The 22,646-nt window shown below is 37.8% G+C and overlaps 1 protein-coding gene across 4 annotated transcripts in view; it reads left to right on the plus strand.

Annotated features, from left to right (window-relative positions):
- The window catches only part of EDA (ectodysplasin A), a 362,955-nt gene that overhangs the window by 251,374 nt on the left and 88,935 nt on the right, over window positions 1-22,646 (plus strand). For all 4 annotated transcript variants that reach the window (XM_059911281.1, XM_059911282.1, XM_059911284.1 and 1 more), the window contains exon 2: window positions 13,096-13,201. In XM_059911281.1, the coding sequence (XP_059767264.1) occupies window positions 13,096-13,201 (106 nt within the window). The remainder of the gene's footprint in view (window positions 1-13,095; window positions 13,202-22,646) is intronic.

Below are 22,646 nucleotides of genomic sequence, written 5' to 3' on the forward strand. Positions count from 1 at the left end.
CAATAATTTTGTGGGTTGAGATATTAGACAAAAAATATTTTTGTAGCAATATCTGGAGAGTCACTAGAAATAATGGATGTATCCCTCATGTCTCACTATTAACGAATTTTTTCCAGCTGACATCCCTGTCATCTGCAGGTGCTGTTTACCATGTAATTTTACCATAGGAAACAAGGGTGTAATCAGTTAATAAAGTGTAAAGAATTAGATTTTTATCCCCTTGAGCAAAATGCCTGGCTGTAACCAACATTCCTGATGCCTTTTCCCTTGTGCAATAGGAAAGCAATATTTGAAGAGAGAAGGCTGTTTCCTTCATATTCTGCAGCTTGCCTCTGGAGGCCATGCTAATGAATGCAACACTCAAGCTAGAATTCCAGACTTTTTCTGTGAGCAGCCACTGATTTTTTAATATTTATTTTAATTATGACACTAATACTACTACTACTAATAATAATAATTATTATAATTATTATTAAAATCGGCTGTGCCAGGTCTTAGTTGTAGCATGTCGGATCTTTTAGTTGCAGCATGTGGGTTCATAGTTGCACCATGCAAACTCTTAGTTGCAGCATGTGGAATCTAGTTCCGACCAGGGATCAAAACAGGGCTCCCTGCATGGGGAGGGGAGAGTCTTATCCACTGGACCACGAAGGAAGTCCCAGCAGCCACTGATTTTTTTTTGTCCTTAAATGCTTTTATTATTTATTTCTTTGTTTGTTTTATTTAACATCCTTATTGGAGTATAATTGCTTTCCAATGGTGTGTTAGTTTCTGCTTTATAACAAAGTGAATCAGCTATACATATACATATATCCCCATATCTCCTCCCTCTTGCGTCTCCCTCCCACCCTCCCTATCCCACCCCTCTAGGTGGTCACAAAGCACCGAGTTGATCTCCCTGTGCTATGCAGCTCCTTCCCACTAGCTATCTATTTTACATTTGGCAGTATATATAAGTCCATGGCACTCTCTCACTTCATCCCAGCTTACTCTTCCCCCTCCCTGTGTCCTCAAGTCCATTGTCTACATCTGCGTGTTTATTCCTGTCCTGCCGCTTGGTTCTTCAGAACCATTTTTTTTTTAGATTCCATATATATGTGTTAGCATACTGTATTTGTTTTTCTCTTTCTGACTTACTTCACTCTGTATGACAGACTCTATCTAACTCCATCCACCTCACTACAAATAACTCAATTTCGTTTCTTTTTATGGCTGAGTAATATTCCATTGTATATATGTGCCACATCTTCTTTATCCATTCATCTGTCGATGGACACTTAGGTTGCTTCCATGTCCTGGCTATTGTAAATAGAGCTGCAGTGAACATTGTGGTACATGACTTTTTGAATTATGGTTTTCTCAGGGTATATGCCCAGTAGTGGGATTGCTGGGTCATATGATAGTTCTATTTTTAGTTTTTTAAGGAACCTTCATACTGTTCTCCATAGTGGCTGTATAAATTTACATTCCCACCAACAGTGCAAGAGGGTTCCCTTTTCCCCACACCCTTTCCAGCATTTACTGTTTGTAGAGTTTTTGATGATGGCCATTCTGAGTGGTGTGAGGTAACATCTCAATGAGTTTTGATTTGCATTTCTCTAATGATTAATGATGTTGAGCATTTTTTTTAAATAAACAGCCAACTCTTTTTTTTTTAATCAGAACTTTTTAAACCCCACATTTGTTTTATTTATTTTTATTTTTGGCTGTGTTGGGTCTTCGTTTCTGTGCAAGGGCTTTCTCTAGTTGTGGCAAGTGGGGGCCACTCTTCATCACGGTGCATGGGCCTCTCACTATCGCGGGCTGTCTTGTTGCGGGGCACAGGCTCCAGATGCGCAGGATCAGTAGTTGTGGCTCACGGGCCTAGTTGCTCCGTGGCATGTGGGATCTTCCCAGACCAGGGCTCGAACCTGTGTCCCCTGCATTAGCAGGCAGATTCTCCACCACTGTGCCACCAGGGAAGCCCGAGCATTCTTTCATGTGTTTGTTGGCAATCTGTATATCTTCTTTGGAGAAATGTGTATTTAGGTCTTCTGCCCATTTTTGGATTGGGTTTTTTGTTATTTTGATATTGAGCTGCATGAGCTGCTTGTAAATTTTGGAGATTAATCCTTTGTCAGTTGCTTCATTTGCAAATATTTTCTCCCATTCTGAGGGTTCTCTCTTCGTCTTTTTTATGGTTTACTATGCTGTGAAAAAGCTTTTAAGTTTCATTAGTTCCCAGGTGTTTATTTTTGTTTTTATTTCCATTTCTGTAGGAGGTGGTCAAAAAGGATCTTGCTGTGATATATGGATTACAGTGTTCTGCCAATGTTTTCCTCTAAGAGTTTTATAGTGTCTAGACTTACATTTAGATCTTTAACCCATTTTGAGTTTATTTTTGTGTATGGTGTTAGGGAGTGTTCTAATGTCATTCTTTTACATGTAGCTGTCCAGTTTTACCAGCACCACTTATGGAAGAGGCTGTCCTTCCTCCATCATATATTCTTGCCTCCTATATAAAAAATAAGGTGACAGTATGTGCGTGGGTTTATCTGTGGGCTTTCTATCCTGTTCCATTGATCTATATTTCTGTTTTTGTGCCAGTACCATACTATCTTGATTACTGTAGCTTTGTAGTATAGTCTGAAGTTAGGGAGCCTGATTCCTCCAGCTCCGTTTTTCTTACTCAAGATTGCTTTGGCTATTCGGGGTCTTCTGTGTTTCCATACACGTTGTGAAATTTTTTGTTCTAGTTTTGTGAAAAATGCCATTCTTAGTTTGATAGGGATTGCATTGAATCTGTAGATTTCTTTAGGTAGTATAGTCATTTTCACTATGTTGATTCCTTCAATCCAAGAACATGATATATCTCTCTATCTGTTCGTATCAACTTTAATTTCTTTCTTCAATGTATTATAGTTTTCTGCATACAGGTCTTTTGTCTCCTTAGGTACGTTTGCTCCTAGGTATTTTATTCTTTTTCTTGCAATGGTAAATGGGAGTGTTTCCTTAATTTCGCTTTCAGATTTTTCATCATTAGTGTATAGGAATGCAAGAGATTTCTGTGCATTACTTTTGTATCCTGCAACTTTACCAAATTTATTGATTATCTATAGTAGTTTTCTGGTCGCATCTTTAGGATACTCTATTGTATAGTATCATGTCATCTGCAAACAGTGACAGCTTTACTTCTTTTCTGATTTGGATTCCTTTTATTTCTTTTTCTTCTCTGATTGCTATGGCTAAAACTTCGAATACTATGTTGAGTAATAGTGGTGAGAGTGGACATCCTTGTCTCGTTCCTGATCTTAGAGGAAATGCTTTCAGCTTTTCACCATTGAGAATGATGTTTGCTGTGGGTTTGTCGTATATGGCCTTTATTATGTTGAGGTAGGTTCCCTCTATGCCCACTTTCTTAGGGTTTTTATCATAAATGGGTGTAGAATTTTGTCAAAAGCTTTTTCTGCATCTGTTGAGATGATCATATGGTTTTTATTTTTCAATTTGTTAATATGGTGTATCACATTGATTGATTTGCGTATATTGAAGAATCCTTGCATCCCTGGGATAAATCCTGCTTGATCATGGTGTATGATCCTTTTAATGTGTTGTTGGATTCTCTTTGATAGTATTTTGTTGAGGATTTTTGCATCTATATTCATCAGTGATATTGGTCTGTAATTTTCTTTTTCTATAGTATCTTTGTCTGGTTTTGGTATCAGGGTGATGGTGGCCTCATAGAATGAGTTTGGGACTGTTCCTTCCTCTGCAATTTTTTGGAAGAATTTGAGAAGGATGGGTGTTAGCTCCTCTCTAAATGTTTGATAGAATTCACCTGTGAAGCCATCTGGTCCTGGACTTTTGTTTGTTGGAAGATTTTTAATCACAGTTTCAATTTCATTACTTGTGATTGGTCTGTTCATATTTTCTATTCCTTCCTGGTTCAGTCGTGGAAAGTTATACCTTTCTAAGAATTTGTCCATCTCTTCCAGGTTGTCCGTTTTATTGGCACAGAGTTGCTTATAGTAGTTTCTTAGGATGCTTTGTATTTCTGCGGTGTCTGTTGTAACCTCTCCTTTTTCATTTCTAATTTTATTGATTTCAGTCCTCTCCCTCTTTTTCTTGATGAGTCTGGCTAATGGTTTAGCAATTTTGTTTATGTTCTCAAAGAACCAGCTTTTAGTTTTATTGATCTTTGCTGTTGTTTTCTTTGTTTCCATTTCAGTTATTTCTGCTCTGATATTTATGATTTCTTTCCTCGTGCTAACTTTCGGTTTTGCTTGTTCTTCTTTCTCTAGTTCCTTCAGGTGTAAGGTTAGATTGTTTATTTGAGATTTTTCTTGTTTCTTGAGGTAGGCTTGTATACCTATAAACTTCCCTCTTAGAACTGCTTTTGCGGCATCCCATAGGTTTTGGATTGTCATGTTCTCATTGTCATTTGTCTCTAGGTGTTTTTTAATTTCCTCTTTGATTTCTTCAGTGATCTCTTGGTTATTTAGTAACCTATTGTTTAGCCTCCATGTGTTTGTGTTTTTTACGGTTTTTTCCCTGTAATTCATTTCTAATCTCATAGCGTTATAGTCAGAAAAGATGCTTGATATGATTTCAATTTTCTTAAATTTACTGAGGCTTGATTTGTGACCCAAGATGTGATCTATCCTGGAGAATGTTCCGTGCGCACTTGAGAAGAACGTGTAATCTGCTGTTTTTGGATGGAATGTCCAATAAAATAATTAAATCTATCTGGTCTATTGTGTCATTTAAAGCTTCTGTTTCCTTATTTATTTTCATTTTGGATGATCTGTCCATTGGTGTAAGTGAGGTGTTAAAGTCCCCCACTATTATTGTGTTACTGTCGATTTCCTCTTTTATAGCTGTTAGCAGTTGCCTTATGTATTGAGGTGCTCCTATGTTGGGTGCACATATATTTATAATTGCTATATCTTCTTCTTGGATTGATCCCTTGATCATTATGTAGTGTCCTTCCTTGTCTCTTGTAACATTCTTTATTTTAAAGTCTATTTTATCTGATATGAGTATAGCTACTCCAGCTTTCTTTTGATTTCCATTTGCATGGAATATCTTTTTCCATCCCCTCACTTTCAGTCTGTATGTGTCCCTAGGTCTGAAGTGGGTCTCTTGTAGACAGCATATATATGGGTCTTGGTTTTGTATCCATTCAGCAAACCTGTGTCTTTTGGTTGGAGCATTCAATCCATTCACTTTTAAGGTAATTATCGATATGTATGTTCCTATGACCATTTTCTTAATTGTTTTGGGTTTGTTTTTGTAGGTCCTTTTCTTCTCTTGTGTTTCCCACTTAGAGAAGTTCCTTTAGCATTTGTTGTAGAGCTGGTTTGGTGGTGCTGAATGTTCTTAGCTTTTGCTTGTCTGTAAACCTTTTGATTTCTCCATCAAATCTGAATGAGATCCTTGCCGGGTAGAGTAATCTTGGTTGTAGGTTCTTCCCTTTCATCACTTTAAGTATATCATGCCACTCCCTTCTGGTTTGTAGAGTTTCTGCTGAGAAATCAGCTGTTAACCTTATGGGAGTTCCCTTGTATGTTATTTGTCATTTTTCCCTTGCTGCTTTCAATAATTTTTCTTAGTCTTTAATTTTTTCCACTTTGATTACTATGTGTCTTGGCGTGTTTCTCCTTGGGTTTATCCTGTATGGGAGTCGCTGCACTTCCTGGACTTGGGTGGCTATTTCCTTTCCCATGTTAGGGAAGTTTTCGACTATAATCTCTTCAAATATTTTCTCTGGTCCTTTCTCTCTCTCTTTTCCTTCTGGGACCCCTATAATGCAAATGTTGTTGTGTTTAATGTTGTTCCAGAGGTCTCTTAGGCTGTCTTCATTTCTTTTCATTCTTTTTTCTTTAGTCAGTTCCGCAGCAGTGAATTCCACTATTTAACTTCCAAGTCACTTATCCGTTTTTCTGCCTCAGTTATTCTGCTATTGATTCCTTCTAGTGTAGTTTTCATTTCAGTTATTGTATTGTTCATCTCTGTTTGTTTGTTCTTTAATTCTTCTAGGTCTTTGTTAAACATTTCTTGCATCTTCTCGATCTTTGCCTCCATTCTTATTTCGAGGTCCTGGATCATCTTCACTCTCATTATTCTGAATTGTTTTTCTGGAAGGTTGCATATCTCCACTTCATTTAGTTGTTTTTCTGGGGTTTTATCTTGTTCCTTCATCTGGTATATAGCCCTCTGCCTTTTCATCTTGTGTATCTTTCTGTGAATGTCAGTATTTACAATTTTTATGTCTTCTTCTTGGATTGATCCCTTGATCATTATGTAGTGTCCTTGTTTGTCCCTTGTAATTGTCTTTATTTTAAACTCTATTTTGTCTGATATGAGAATTGGTACTCCAGCTTTCTTTTGATTTTCATTTGCATGGAATATCTTTTTCCATCCCCTCAGTTTGAGTCTGTATGTGTCCGTAGGTCTGAAGTGAGTCTCTTGTAGACAGCATATATTTGGGTCTTGTTTTTGTATGCATTCAGCCAGTCTATGTCTTTTGGTTGGAGTATTTGATACATTTACATTTAAGGTAATTATGGATATATATGTTCCTATTACTATTTTCTTAATTGCTTTGGGTTTGTTATTGTAGGTCTTTTCCTTCTCTTAATAAAAATTTATTTATTTTGTCTGATTTTTATTTTTTGGCTGCATTGGGTATTTGTTGCTGCGCACAGGCTTTCTCTAGTGGCGGTGAGTGGGCGCAACTCTTGATTCGGTGCACAGGCTTCTCACTTTGGTGGCTTCTCTTGCTGTGGAGCATGGTCCCTAGGCACTTGGGCTTCTGTAGTTGTTCCTCGCAGGCTCTATAGTGCAGGCTCAATAGTTGTGGCGCATGGGCTTATTTGCTCTGTGCCGTGTGGTTTCTTCCTGGACCAGGGCTCGGACCCATGTCCCCTGCATTGGCAGGCAGACTCCTAACCATTGCACCACCAGGGAAGTCCTCCTTTTCCTTCTCTTGTGTTTCCTGTGCAGAGAAGTTCCTTTAGCATTTGTTGTAAAGCTGGTTTGGTGGTGCTGAATTCTCTTAGCTTTTGCTTGTCTGTAAACGTTTTAATTTCTCTGTCAAATCTGAATGAGATCCTTGGTGGGTAGAGTAATCTTGGTTGTAGGTTTTCTGTTTCATCACTTTAAATATGTCCTGCCACTCCCTTCTGGCTTGCAGAGTTTCTGCTGAAAGATCAGCTGTTAACCTTATGGGAGTTCCTTTGTATGTTATTTGTTGTTTTTCCCTTGCTGCTTTTAATATTTTGTCTTTGTTTTTAATTTTTGATAGTTTGTTTAATATATGTCTTGGCATGTTTCTCCTTGGATTTATCCTGTATGGTATTCTCTGTGCTTCCTGGACTTGATTAACTCTTTCCTTTCCCATATTAGGGAAATTTTCAACTATAATCTCTTCAAATATTTTCTCTGTCCCTTTCTTTTTCTCTTCTTCTTCTGGGACCCCTATAATTTGAATGTTGTTGCGTTTAATGTTGTCCCAGAGGTCTCTGAGACTGTCCTCATTTCTTTTCATTCTTTTTTCTTTATTCTGCTCTGTAGTATTTATTTCCACTATTTTATCTTCCAGGTCACTTATCCGTTCTTCTGCCTCAGTTTTTCTGCTATTGATTCCTTCTAGAGAATTTTTCATTTCATTTATTGTGTTGTTCATCATTGTTTGTTTGCTCTTTAGTTCTTCTAGGTCCTTGTTAAACATTGCTTGTATTTTCTCCATTCTATTTCCAAGAGTTTGTATCATCTTTACTATCCTTACTCTGAATTCTTTTTCAGGTAGACTGCCTATTTCCTCTTCATTTGTTTGGTCTGGTGGATTTTTACCTTGCTCCTTCATCTGCTGTGTGTTTCTCTGTCTTCTCATTTTGCTTAACTTACTGTGTTTGGGGTGTCCTTTTCGCAGGCTTCAGGTTCATAGTTTCCTGTTGTTTTTGGTGTCTGTCCCCAGTGGGTAAGGTTGGGTCAGTGGGTTGTGTAGGCTTCCTGGTAGAGGGGACTGGTGCCTGTATTCTGGTGGATAAAGGTAAATCTTGTCTTTCTGATGGGCAGCACCATGTCTTGTGGTGTGTTTTGGGGTGCCTGTGACCTTATTATGATTTTAGGCAGACTCTCTGCTGATAGGTGGGTTTGTGTTCCTGTCTTGCTAGTTGTTTGGCATAGGGTGTCCTGCACTGGAGCTTTCTGGTCGTTGGGTGGAGCTGGGTCTTAGCATTGAGATGGCGCTCTCTTGGAGAGCTTTCACTGTTTGATATTACATGGAGCCAGGTGGTCTCTGGTGGACCAATGTCCTGAACTCAGCTCTCCCACCTCAGAGGCACAGGCCTGACACTGGCCGGCGCACCAACAGCCTGTCATCCACACGGCTCAGAAGAAAAGGGATTAAAAAAAAGAAGGAAAGAAAGGAAAAAATAAAATAAGTTTATTAAAATAAAAAATAAATTATTAAAAATAAAAAATAATTTTAAGTAATTTTTTAAAAAGGAGAAAAAAAATGGTCAGACAGAACCTTAGGACAAATGGTAAAAGCAAAGCTATACAGATGAAATCACACAAAGAAGCAGCATGCACATACAGACTCACAAAAAGAGAAAAAGGAAAAAAATATATATATCCTTTGGGAAGTCTGAGGTCTTCTGCCAGCGTTCAATAGGTGTTCTGTAGGAGTTGTTCCACATGTAGATGTATTTCTGATGTATCTGTGGGAAGGAAGGTGATCGCCACGTCTTACTCCTCCACCATCTTGAAGGTCTCCCCCAGTCACTGATTTTTGTCTTTACCATTATACTACAAAAAGGTTAGTTTTCCCTCCTATCTCTAATTGAGACTCAAATAAGATCACTGTGAGTAGGGATCCTCTTTCAGTTTAAGCAGTGTTTTGTGTTTTTTTCAATGAGAAAATAGAAACTATGTTCTGTTCAAAGCATTTTCATATACAGGCAGTCCCCTTCTAATGAACACTTGACTTATGAATGTCCCATACTCATCAACAGCCTCTCTGAAAGGACTTTAAGCTACTCCTACTACCCATGGAAGCTGGAGTTGTTTTTTCCATCTGCAGGAGTTGGTTTCTCCCTCAGCTCTCCTGGGAGCCTGAGTTTTCACAAGCTCCCATCAGACCTTTTGGAACAGTTAATATGTGAGCACATTCTCCTACTGCTGCTGCCAGGACACAAGAAGGTGCTGGTGACCCTGCCACGAATCCCCATAGGAGCTGAGCCCATGAAGGAACACAAAGAGTATAAAAATTCTGGAATTCTGGTTGGTGATGGTGGGGAGGTTCTCCATTTGTGCTTCAAAATTCCTTTCCCCTAGAAATAGCATTATACTATAATAACATACCTATGTAAAACTCAGTTCTCCGAGTGACTCACTTATCCAGACCACAGCCAAGAATAAGCAGTAAACAAATGGCCTCTAAGCCAGCAGAGAATATGCATCTTACTTATTGGAAAAGCCATTCAAAAACACACTGACTGCCTCTTTATTCTGTTTGTACATGATTCTAATTAGTTTTAATGAGATGTGAGATGTCAAGCCTATAAGAGGTTATAAGCAGCAAATTTGAAGAGACTAGAAAAGATGTTATAAGTAGATGAAGTGAAATCTGTTAGTTGACAGCAAGGTAAGAGACCAAAAAAGCATTAAAAAGAAGTTTAAGAACTCATAAGCCAACCACAATGAGAAACTCCTTCACATCCAGAAGCATGGTTAAAATGGATAATTGACAACACCAAGCGTAGTGAAGATGCAGAGCAGTGGATTGCTCACACATTACCAGTGGGAGTAGAAAAAGGTACAGTCACTGGAAAATAATTTGACAGTTCCCTTACAGTAAATACTTACCATATAGCCCAGAGGTTCCACTCCTAGGTGTTTACCCAAGAAAAATGAAGACATATATCCCCTCAAAGACTCATACTCATATCACCTTTATTCATAATAGCCCCAAACTGGAAATAACCCAGATGTCCCTCAAAAGGCAAATGCATTAAAAAGTTATAGTATATCCATACAATTAAATACTACTCAGGAAGAAAAAGGAATGAACTACTGATACTCACAACAACGTGAATGAGTCTCACAGACATTGTGCTGAGGGAAAGAAGCAACACAAAAATCATATAAACATATTGTATGATCCCATTTATATGAGGTTCTAGAATTGGAAAAACTAAGCTATGGTGATAGAATCAGAACAGCGGTTGCCTGAGGTTGGAGTAGCACTGAAGAATGACTGGAAGGGACACAAGGGAAAATTCTGGGGTGATGGTAATGTTCCATATCTTGATTTGGGTGGTGGTTACAAAGGTGTGTATTTTTCAAACTGTATGCTTAAAATGTGTGCACTTTATTGTATGTAAATTTTAGCTAAAATTTTCATAAAGTACATAATTTACAAAGGGAGAAAATCCTTTAGAGGACCCCTCTGCTACAGGGTAAAATCTTAATTCCTTAACATGATCTGGCCTTTGTTTAATGTCTCTTGGCTCATTCCTTACCATTCCTCCCCAACTCCTACCACTTACTTTATGCTACTTGTATTTCCAAAAACTGCTTCTCTATTTCCTCTGAACCTTGAAGCACAATGCTCCCTTTGCCTGGAATTCCTTTTCATTTTCTCATTCATCGCTAAATCCTCAATATCCTTCAGGACTCACAGAGGTAGCACCTCCTCCAAAAAGCCTTGTCCACTCCCGGTCTGTATTAGGTACTTTTCCTCTTCCTCTCAGAGAACTTTATGCTTCTCTCTAACAAAGCATGTATTACTCTGTAATGTAAGTGTAACTTAAAAAACCCCTCAAAACCATAGTGGACTGGTGCCATTTAATGTACAGGCAAATAGTCTTCTACATATTCAGTAAACCCTGAGTGAAATCATATATTGTAGACTAATTTCTATCCAAAATAGCTGAAGTGAGTTTCAGCACTCAAATTTATCATGAAAACTCTTCTATCCAGAATTACCTGTTCTTCTAGAATTGCAAATGATTGAGATTTTAGTGTAAATAGCAGTTTGGGATTATATTATTACTAGTATGATAGCTTATTTATATTGTGGGTTAAGTAACTTTCTATGGGCTTTATCTGGAAACCTAGCCAGACTTTATTATGTTAATTCTACAGGAAAGTGCATTTTACATTCCAGTCAAGTGACAAAAACACTGCTCATTTGAACCATGTGAAATTGCTGATATTCAACCATTTTTGACATACTAAAATGGCAGTTTCATATGATTCAACCTAAATATTTTTAAATACAACCCTATGCCAAGTTGGAGATTGTTAATTATGTATTTAATACGTGAATATATTCTGTAAGATGTTAATCTTGTATATTAAGGCTATTGGGTATAATTGTTTTACATAAACAGTAAATCACAGGATTTTCAAGAAAGTTTGTGTAGAATGTTAAGGCTTACTTGAGTTCTACCCATCCTTTTTCCAATTAATCACAGATGCAGCAGACACGAGGATATTCTGGAATTGTTTATTTTTTGAACCAACAATAGGGTGAAAATGCAGTTTCATTTCCTCTTTTTAACCTCCAAACTATCTAACCAGTCTATTTTTAATATTAATTTTAATTACAATAATAGCTAACATTTATTGAGTGCATATTACATGCTGGGTACTGTGCAAACCCAACTACTTTATGAGCAAAGTACTATTATTGTCCCTATTTACAGATGAGGAAATTAAAGCTTAAGTACCTTGCCCAAGGTTACACAGCTATAAGTGGCAGAGTCGGGTTTGGCATCACTTTCAGTCCTACTACTCTGTCCACTGTTTACCTCAGGCACGTTTTTTTTAACCACAAGTAAGCACTCATGCTGAAAAATTATGATTCAATTCAGCAAGTATATATTTAAGCTGTGATTATCATTAGTGACACCAGGCCCATTCACATATGAAATATGTTGTATTATTATGAGAGACTATCATAAGACAGTAGAGGACTAAGTACCAAAATGCTGTAAGAGTTCTGTTGGAATCTAGGAAAGGGAGAGAATAATTGTGCGCTTTGTCATTATTAACTCCCAGAAGAGCGTTGGCATAAATGGTACCATCCAATCATAATTGGATGCACAGCATTCTGGGAACAAGCCAAAAGTTCAGCATAAATAGGAATGTGGAAAAGTCATGGATGTATAATAATGAAGTCCAAGAGGGAGTAGCAAGCCCAAGTCTAATTCTGGGCAGACAGCAGTAGTATGTAAGGGAAGTTAAAAATCTATGACTGGGCTCTCTGAACCCCAGAACTATACTGACAAGTAGGACTGAATGATTACTCATTAGGTATTTGGGGCAGATGAGAGGAGGGCAGAAGAGATTAACCAAAATTTCGTGCCTACATTTTTGGGATAATAATGGTATCAAAAATAAAAGAATTTGTGCAGTGGAAGGGAGGATGGGCTCAGGCTTTAGACACTCTGAATTTTTTTTATTGGAAGTATAGTTGATTTACAATGTTGTGTTAGTTTCAGGTGTACAGCACAGCGATTCAGATGAAAATATATATATATATATATATATTCGTTTTCAAACTCTTTTCCCTCATAGATTATTACAAAATATTTATAGTTCCCTGTGCTATACAGCAAGTCTGTGTTGTTTACCTATTCTATACACAGTAGTGAATATATGTTAATCCCAAACTCCTAATTTATCCTCCCCCTCTTTCCCCTTTGGTAACCATAAATTTGTTTTCTATGTCTGTGGGTATATTTCTGGTTTGTAAATAAGTTCATTTGTATCTTTTTTTTAGATTCCACATATAAGCAATATTACATGATATTTATCTTTGTCTAGCTTACTTCACTTTGTATGATAATCTCTAGGTCCATCCATGTTTCTGCAAATGGCAATGTTTCATTTTTTATGGCTAATATTCAATTGTATATTCCATTCCATATATATATATATATATATATATATATATATATATATATACACTACATCTTTATCCATTCATCTTAAACACTCTGAATTTAAGGTGAAGGCAGACTGTCTACAGAAAGCCAGTTTTTTATGTTGGCTATAGTTGACTGGGGTCAACCTTTGACTTATCTACTTGTTATTTTTCAGATGGCCCTTCTGAATTTCTTCATCCCTGAAGAAAAGTCATACTCTGAAGAGGAGAGTAGGCATGTTCGCCGCAATAAAAGAAGCAAAAGCAGTGAAGGAGCAGATGGTAAGTCTATTTGGGTGATCCTTTATCACATATCAGTTGATGAGAGTACCATTCTGAGAACTACCTTTTCAAGTGTACTTCACAATCTCCTATATTTTCCACAGACGCAAGGTCACAGAAGGTTTTTCCAGCTTAACCTACCTAACCTACTCTTTTGACATAGAATTGACTATACAAGTATCCTGTCTCCTCCAACCCCAGTACCTTTAGTCCTTTCACAGTATGTCTGATAGCCATGGTAGCATTTGTACCTCTCAAGATCACCCTCCATAAGGACTTCATCTCTCCTGGGGACATCCTATATCTACTAAGGCCACCAAGAGGATTCAGTCCTATTCTTGGAATTGACAGAGTATTGTGCCATGGTGGCACTTACGTGATATGTTAAATCCAATGATAATTATGTCATTGTTGGTGGCAGCTACCATGCCTCTAGAACTCATCTGTAAGTTTCTTGAGGGCAGGGATTCATTTCTCTTTGTGAAGCTCCAGAATCTAACCTAGTATCTAGCAAATTGTTGGTGTTTGTAATGTAAGTTGGTAATGTTGATTGCTCCTTCAGCTAGGTTATGATGTACCATGAAAACCATCCCCATTGAAGGTGAAACAGATTTGAGTTAACTAGCAATGCATTTTGTGGGGCATAACAAAATGTTGAGGTAGCTCCTGGGCAGAGTCTTTGAATCGCTCTATTTAACATCATTCTGTCAATTGACAGAATGCTACCTCTTTAGAATAGGAGTTTGTAGAATGCATAGCTATGGGCTGTTGTAAAGCCATCTGGATTCAAAGACAGCACGTGGCTGGCTAAATCTGCCAAAGATATATGTTCTGGAGGGTTACAAAGCAATATGGCTTTATGAAGGTGAAAATGAGATTTTTTTAAAGCTGACATTTGTCAATGTAAGTAAGGGCCAGCGATGGAAGCAGTTCCAGACCACATGAGCAATTGAAGCAATGGGGCCAGGACTTTGTCATTTGGGACAAAAAGAGGTAAAACTGGATGAAGTCTGAAAAAGAGCTCAGAAGAAGGACCTGTAATAAAGAAAAGAGAGTCAGAAATAAGTAGGCTGTTTTTAGTCAATGGAGGTGGCAGCAGCTTTGAGCCCTTCAATTGAGAAATGGACCAGCGGGGCCATTCTCTAGAGCAGATACTTTGCATACAATTCATGACCAAGTTCAAGCCTAGGAAATGTGGTCCATGAAGTAATAGGCACCCATTATTCATATACTGCTTGCCACCAGTTTCCTGGAAGTCTTCAGAAAGCTATGTAGAAACTGAGAAGTGAGAATCAAGGTCCCTTTCCTCTCCTTATCATCTTACTCTTTGATGCATGGAGGTCTTTCCACCTTTGACTCGTCCCCTGAACTATTCCCAGTACCACAAAATCTTTCATATTCCCTGATTGCTAAGGAAGAGAAAAGAGAGGTGGTAAGAGCAATATCACCTTCTGTAGTGGGCATGGTCTTCCCTTCCTCTCCACGGGGGAGGTCTAATAGCTTCTAAAGTTTACGTCTTCATCTGGCCTTCCAAGTTTTCTCGTAAAGAAGGCAGCTTCCTCCTCTCTCCCAAACCACTTTATCTGGATCTGGCTACTAGCATCTCTGCTACTGATTTTCCTTACAGTATTTATTCTGTTTTGATACAAAATAGTTTTTCCCTCTGTTGAAGGCCAAATCCTCTCATTAATTTTTAGTACTTCTTATCTAATTTCCTCCTGGTCTGATACTCTTGTCAGTCACTAGACACTAGTCACTTTGTGCCGATGCCTAACTTCTCATGCAATCCCAGATATTTTATTTAAACAGTATAGCAGGGAGGAATCCAAGAGCCCCTTAGAGTTAGGAGAATAGAATGCTTGGGGGTTCTGGGATTTGATTAGATTTCCAGCCTTTCACCTGGGAGGCTATAGCACCATTTCTTTAGATGTGGTGGGTGCTCCAGTGATTTAGAGGGTGACAAGCCAATCCAAATCTCCTTTACTTTTGAACCATTCCTCTTACTCTGCTGAGTGTATGGTATATTTATTCAAAACATTCTTCAAATATTTACTGAGAAAATACAGCAGTTTCTATAATACTAGAATGAAAATGCCATAAGGATAATCGTGTTTATTTACTTTTACATCCTCATTGCCCAGGAAAGGACCCGGCACATAGTAGACCCTCAATAAATATTTCTTGTTGCCCTTAAAAAGCTTAACTTCCAGTGTAAAGAGACAGATAATAAACAAAATCGGTGGTGGTAAGTGTTGTGGAGAAAAATATACCAGGGCAAGAGGGAGAGAACGTGATGAAGTGTGCTGTAAGGTGATCAGGGAAGGTCCCTCTAATAAGGGAACATTTGAGAAGAGACCTGAATGAAATGAGGGTGTGAGCCATGTCAATATCTGGACCGGGGGCAGGGAAAGGAGGAGAGAAGAAGCAGTAAATACAAATGCTCTGAAGTAGAAGAATGCTTGATATGTTCCAGAAAGATCAGTGTAGCTGGGAGCAGAGTGAGCAAGAAGGAGAAGGAAGGAGATGAGATCAGAGGGGGAAGTCAAATTTAGAGCCTCGTTGTAGACCAAGCTAAGGACTCTGACCTTCACCCTGCATGAGATGGGGAACCATTGGAGAATTTTGAGGAGAGGCGTGACAGGACCTGACTTATGTTGTAAGAGAATCCCTCTGGCTGCTGCAGAGAGAAAGGACAGAAGCAGAAAGATGTGTAGGGGAGTGTAACAATAACCCAGGCGAGAGATGATGGTAGTTTAGACCAGGATGGAGGCAATGGGGGTGGGTGGGGTGGAGTGGTCAGGTTGTGGACAGATCTTTGAAGGAATAGCTGACAGGATTTGGAGGTTCACTAGATAAGGGGTATGAAAGAGAAAACCGAAGATGACCCCACAGTTTTGAACCTAAGGAACTAGACTAGTAGATTTGCCATTTCTGAGATGGAGAAACAGGAGAAGAGGAATGTAAAGGGGTGTAAAGAAGGAATCAAGAATTCAGTTAAGCATGCTAAGTTTGAGGTGTCTACTAGGCACCAAGTATATATGTTAAAGAGGCAGCTGGGTATATAAATCTACACCATATATCAAGACAGTGTGTCTCAAGACAATGAGCTGACTCTGTTTTATAAGAATAAAGAACTTCTCATTGAAGAAGTGAGTCAATCTATAAACCATATGAACAGAGTAAGAGGTTGGATGGGATAGGTAAATCAGAGGGAGGTGAGTTAAGGCCAAAAAAAAAAGCCTATTAGGTGTTGTTTCTAAATCCACAAGTTACTTGATATATTATAATAAAAATTTAGCTATCCAGGGACTTCCCTGGTGGTGCAGTGGTTTAGAATCCGCCTGCCAATGCAGGGGACACGGGTTCGAGCCTGGGTCTGGGAAGATCCCACATGCCGTGGAGCAACTAAGCCCGTGTGCCACAACTACTGAGCCTGTGCTCTAGAGCCTGCGAGCCACAACTACTGAAGCCCGCGCACCTAGAGCCCATGCTCCCCAAAAAGAGAAGCCATCGCAATGAGAAGCCCACACACCACAACGAAGAGTAGCCCCCGCTCACCACAACTAGAGAAAGCCCGTGTGCAGCAATGAAGACCCAACACAGCCAAAAATAAATAAATAAATTTATTTTTAAAAAAAATTTACCTATCCAGCTCAGGTTTGCATCACAAATATCAAAAAAAAAAAAAAGTCATTTACCTTGAACGTTTAAGAGCCTGACAGGGATTTCAGGAAGAAAACACTTTTCAAAGGTCAAAAATAGAGATGAGGGGTGTGGGGCGGTAAAAAAAAAAAAAAATAAGAGATAAGTTTAAAAAGAGAGCAGGAAAATCAGTTCTAATTTCCTTGTATAATTTTTTGATGTTACTATCCTTTAATTTCACTTCTCAAAACTTTATTTTATTGTCATTTAACAAGACTTCTAGGCACTACCAGCAGTATAAAGATGAATAAGACCCTCAGAGAAGCTTACATTTTAAGGAGGGAGCAGATACATTTATTGGCAACAGGTAAAAATTAAGCAAAGGTAGGGTGGTGAAGCTGAGTCCTAGAGTTTTACCTTACACAGTACATAGAAGACACTCAAACATTTGTTAAATGAATAACCAAACAAGCAAATGGGCAGGGGGTGTAAGGAGTCTAGATTTTTTTCTGTCTAGGAACTATAGGCATTAAGCTTGATGATCTTCACTAATCCCTGTGGGAGAAAAAAAGTCTTAACAAATGGTTCATTCACACTTAAGAAAAGCAAGGGACGTCAGGATCCTTAGGAACCTGCATAGGTTCACCAAGAATAAATCAGACTGTTTTCCTCTTTTCACCAGACTACTAAACTAGTTGCTTAGGGGCATAACATAGATATAGTCTACCTTTTTTTAAATTTATTTTTTATTGAGGTATAGTTGATTTACAATGTTGTGTTAGTTTCAGGTGTACAGCAAAGTGATCTAGTTTTATATATATATGTGATATTTATACACATATAAAAATAATATTTATATATATATATATATATATATATATATATATATATATATATATATATACTCTTTTGCAGATTCTTTTCCCATATAGGTTATTACAAAATATTCAGTATAGTTCCCTGTGCTATACAGTAAGTCCTTGTTTTTTATCTATTTTTTACATAGTAGTGTGTATATGTTACTCCCAAATTCCTAATTTATCCCTCCCCCCACATTTCCCCTTTGGTAACCATAACACATAGTCGATCTTGCCTTAAAAAAATGTCAGTGGCTATATCCAGGTCATACCCAATTTTTCTGACCCACCATTCAAGAAATGATTGGATTCATCTCATTTTCTTCCTTTGGATTACTCTATAAATGAAGGCATTGACTAGGAAGCAGGAGTCCCAAACACAGGGTTAGTTTTCCTCCAGTATAAATCGTGGCACTTTATAACTTTAAGAAAATGCGTGAGATCTTTTTCTTTACTACATCTCTATCTTAAATTTACTGCTGCTGTTTTGAGTTGGCCAAAAGTAATTGATATCAGCTTTAAGTTCATTTTTGCTAATTATATGAGGCCTTTCGCATATTGTTGTTCTGCAAGGAAAGCACGATCCCTTCATTGAAGGTGTTGTGAGTCACGACAGTTCCAAAAATCTGTGCCAGGATTTCCTGCTGAGATCCATCTTTGTGATATGTTTCTGAAGTAATAATAGTTCTAGGTGGCTTGCTTAAACATCTCTTGCTGGGTACTCCAGAAATCTGCAGAATGTAATTTTCTAGTTAGAATGAAATGTAGAATATATTCAGAGGGTCAGGAGGTCTTAGAAGCAGGTAACGTGAATCCAGAATTCCCACAGAGATAGTGTCCATATTTTATAAATATTATTGTAAAACCATCTGTTCTCTTCCTGTAGGAGCATTTTCAGAAATCAGGCACAATATTAATATCTCTCCATACCCACCATCCCCCCATATTTCTGTCCTAGTAAGAGAATAAAAATAAAAGTGCAACATTGTGTAATAGAAGAGGTATTAGATTGAGTCACAATTTCTGGATCCTGATCCTGATGTTACTGCCACCTTATCAGGCATGTGACCTTAGAGTAGTGACATCCCTCTGAGCCTCAGTTTCCTTAGCTATAAATGGGAATAATTAGGCTTGCTTACCTCATGCAGTCATTGTAATAATCAAAAGTGTTAATGTATGCAAAAGCTTCAGAAATTAGCAGCTATTAGTAAATTCTCTCTGGAAAATGAACATAGTAGCATGGTCTCCGAGGCATTTTAGGCACTCATATTCATTAATTTATGAATAACCACTCTAATGTCTACAGAGGTACTCTCTTTCAGACAGACTGTCCTTTTTTGTACTCACTGATACTATCGAAGCCCATAGAAAGAAGACTCCAAGCCTCAAGTTATGGCCTACCTCATCACAAGAAATGATCACATCTGTACACTTCCATGTCACTTTCTTACTCTGGCTGTCTGGCTGTGTATATGTGTCTCTTTTTTCAGTATCTCTTCTTTGTAGTTTTCTTTACCTTTGGACAGATCAAGAAAAACTTAGTATTCATTTTTGGTATTATAAAAGAGTAAAGGGAAAAAACAAATAAGATTGAAATATATCCTTTGTCCTTCGTTTCTTAAAAATAATAATGGAATAAGACTTAGCCAGCATTAAGTTGATACAGATGAAAATGAAAGACTATGATCTCAAAGAAACAGACTTCTGCCTATACAAATATTAACTAGAGTTAAGAAGTGCCCTCATTCTAGTACGGCTCTTATATTTACTGCTTTTTAGTGAGCCATCACTGTGCTACTATCAAATGAGAGAGATGAAAATCGTTTTGAGAACACATAGAGTGTCAGGGACTTGTTCACAAGACAAAATTAAAGGTTTTGAAGGTTTACCGTGTGTGTAGACTTGAAGAGGATTGTTGATTTCAGCTGTACAGTCCCCAAGGTTGCCTACTGGTCATGGAAGCCAACAGCTTAAGTACCCACAGCACAACACTCTGGAAAGTGGCTTTATATCAAATAAGATATTAAGTAAGCTAAAACGTCTTAGCTTGCTCATACTCCAAAATGCACTTTAAAGTTATATTTTCATTCGTGGAACTAGCCTTGCAGTAAATTATCTCAACAGGCTTTCATCACTGACACTCGGTTAACAATCAGTTTTAGAATACTAACTACTCGTAAGACGTTGTATCAGGCTCTGTAGTTGGTACAGCTACCAAACTCCTGTCCTTAGCATTGAAGTCCTAAAGTGAACTGGGTATAGAGGTTAGTTAAAGATTAGGCTGCTTAAAAATATTTATGAGACATTTTTACTTACCAAAATAATACATACCCATTATAACAAACATAAGCAATATAGCATCATGTAAGGTAAAGTGTGAACATGCCCCACTAGAAAAATGCTGTAAAGGTAAGATATCTTTGAGGAATATCTTACTTGCCTAAAGGAGGTCACAGGTCCAGCTGACCTGAAGTTCTCGAAAGGTACTTCTCGTCCTCCTCACTCTCTTAAATTCCTTCTAGTTATTTGTTTCTCAATATTAGAAAAAATTATGAACTCTAGGCCAGGAGACCAGGATTCTAGTCCCAACTCTGCCATTAGTAGTTATACTAGTCATGACCTTCAAGTCTTTACTTCTCCCATCTTAGCTTTTTCTAAAGGTTAGACTAGAATCACTGATTTTCAACTCAGGTTTAAGAGATTCAACATTATCTAAGGAGTTCGTTCAAGGTATACACACCCCTGGAAATTCTGACCACTGCACTCCATTAAGAAGACGACTGTTACTGATGAGATTATATCATATCCTTCAGATATGTTAGAGTAAGAAAAGATGTTGAACTCCTAGAATAGACGGTCTAATTGTTATAATTTGCTCCTAACTATTCCTGATTTCTATAATATAATGATAATAGCTAGGGTTGTTTTAACCAATTAGATGATGTCTGGATGATTAAATACTCAGGGTTTCAGTTTGGATGGTCAAATGAGCCTTTTCATTAGCGTCCATGAAAAGGCTCAGTAAGGATTAAGAGCACACATTTGGTTTCAAGAAGATGTGTAGGCAGAAGACTCCTGTTGGCTCTGTAGTATAGTACTCATGCAAACTCACCTTACTCTAGATTCTACCCCTTGACCTGCAGGGCCTCTTCTGTCTCACAGGTGAGGAGCTACTACAACTTCCTTTTTGTTCATTTATTCATTTAATAAGTACCAACTAGTTATTGGATATATGTTTATTGATCACTGTTTAGAACACTAGGGACCCACTGGTGAACAAGATAAGACCCTACCCTCATCAAACTCACAGTTGGATGTTTTTGTATAGTATAGTAAGTGGTATAATAGGATAAGCAAAGGGTACTTGGGATACATCAGCATCTGATCTAGACCCAGGAGATCTGTGAAGGTCTCCTAATGGGGGTAATATCTGAGCTGCAACCTGACCAATGCTAAAGAGTTACCCTAGTGAAGATTTGAGGGAAGGGTAAACCAGGTAGAGAGAACGTACATGTTGGAAGGCTTAGAGTAAAGGGGAGCTTGGCTCATTTGAGGAACCAAAAGAAGTTAGTATGGTTAGTGTAGATTTCTAAAGGAGAAGTGATAATAAATGAGCTCTCCAACAGGGGCCAAATCATGCAGGGCCTTGGCATCCATTTTATGGAACATAGAAACTATCCTAAAGACAATGGGCAAGCACAGGATCAGTGTCAAGAATAGATCATATCTACAAAACAGAAACAGACTCATAGACATAGAGATCAGGCTTGTGGTTGACAAGGGGCGGAGAGGGAGAGGGATGGACTGGGAGCTTGGGGTGGGTACACGCAAACTATTATATATAGGACAGATAAACAACAAGGTCCTACTGTATAGCACAGGGAACTATATTCAATATACTGTGATAAACCATACTGGAAAAGAATATAAAAAAAGAATGTCTATATATGTATAACTGAGTCACTTTGCTGTACAGCAGAGATTGGTACAACATTGGAAATCAACTATACTTCAATAAAAAATTTTTTAATTAAAAATAAAATAAAATAAAAAAAATATGCTGATATGTCATTTTTCTACCCATAGCCCAAATACAATAGCAATAATTTTATAATGCAATAATATCCTATGCTAATTAGGTGGGGAAACCCATGTATTTGTGGAAAGAAAATAAATTGGGTGTTTTTCCAGCTTTATTGAAGTACAATTGCCAAATAAAAATTGTATATATTTAAGGTGTACGATGTAATTTGTTTTTTGAAAATAACTTAGTTTTGTTTATTATACAACATTATTGTTCATGACTGTATCCTCAGCACAGGGTTGAAACACAGTCGGTTCTCAAAAAATACTGTTTGTATAAACGAATGAGTAAAAAGAGATCATGTTCTTTTTTTTAAATTTTTTAATTTAATTTTATTTCTTTTTATACAGCAGGTTCTTATTACTCATCAATTTTATACACATCAGTGTATACAGGTCAATCCCAATCGCCCAATTCATCACACCACCCCGCCCACCCCCCGCCGCTTTCCCCACTTGGTGTCCATATGTTTGTTCTCTACATCAGTGTCTCAATTTCTGCCTTGCAAACTGGTTCATCTGTACCATTTTTCTAGGTTCCACATATATGCGTTAATATACGATATTTGTTTTCCTCTTTCTGACTTACTTCACTCTGTATGACAGACTCTAGATCCATCCACGTCTCAACAAATGACCCAATTTCGTTCCTTTTTATGGCTGAGTAATATTCCATTGTATATATGTGCCACATCTTCTTTATCCATTCATCTGTCGATGGACACTTAGGGTGCTTCCATGACCTGGCTATTGTAAATAGTGCAGCAATGAACATTGGAGTACATGTGTCTTTTTGAATTATCATTTTCTCTGGGTATATGCCCAGTAGTGGGATTGCTGGATCATATGGTAATTCTATTTTT

This window comes from Balaenoptera ricei, chromosome X (assembly GCF_028023285.1).
Source record: "Balaenoptera ricei isolate mBalRic1 chromosome X, mBalRic1.hap2, whole genome shotgun sequence".
NCBI lineage: Eukaryota > Metazoa > Chordata > Mammalia > Artiodactyla > Balaenopteridae > Balaenoptera > Balaenoptera ricei.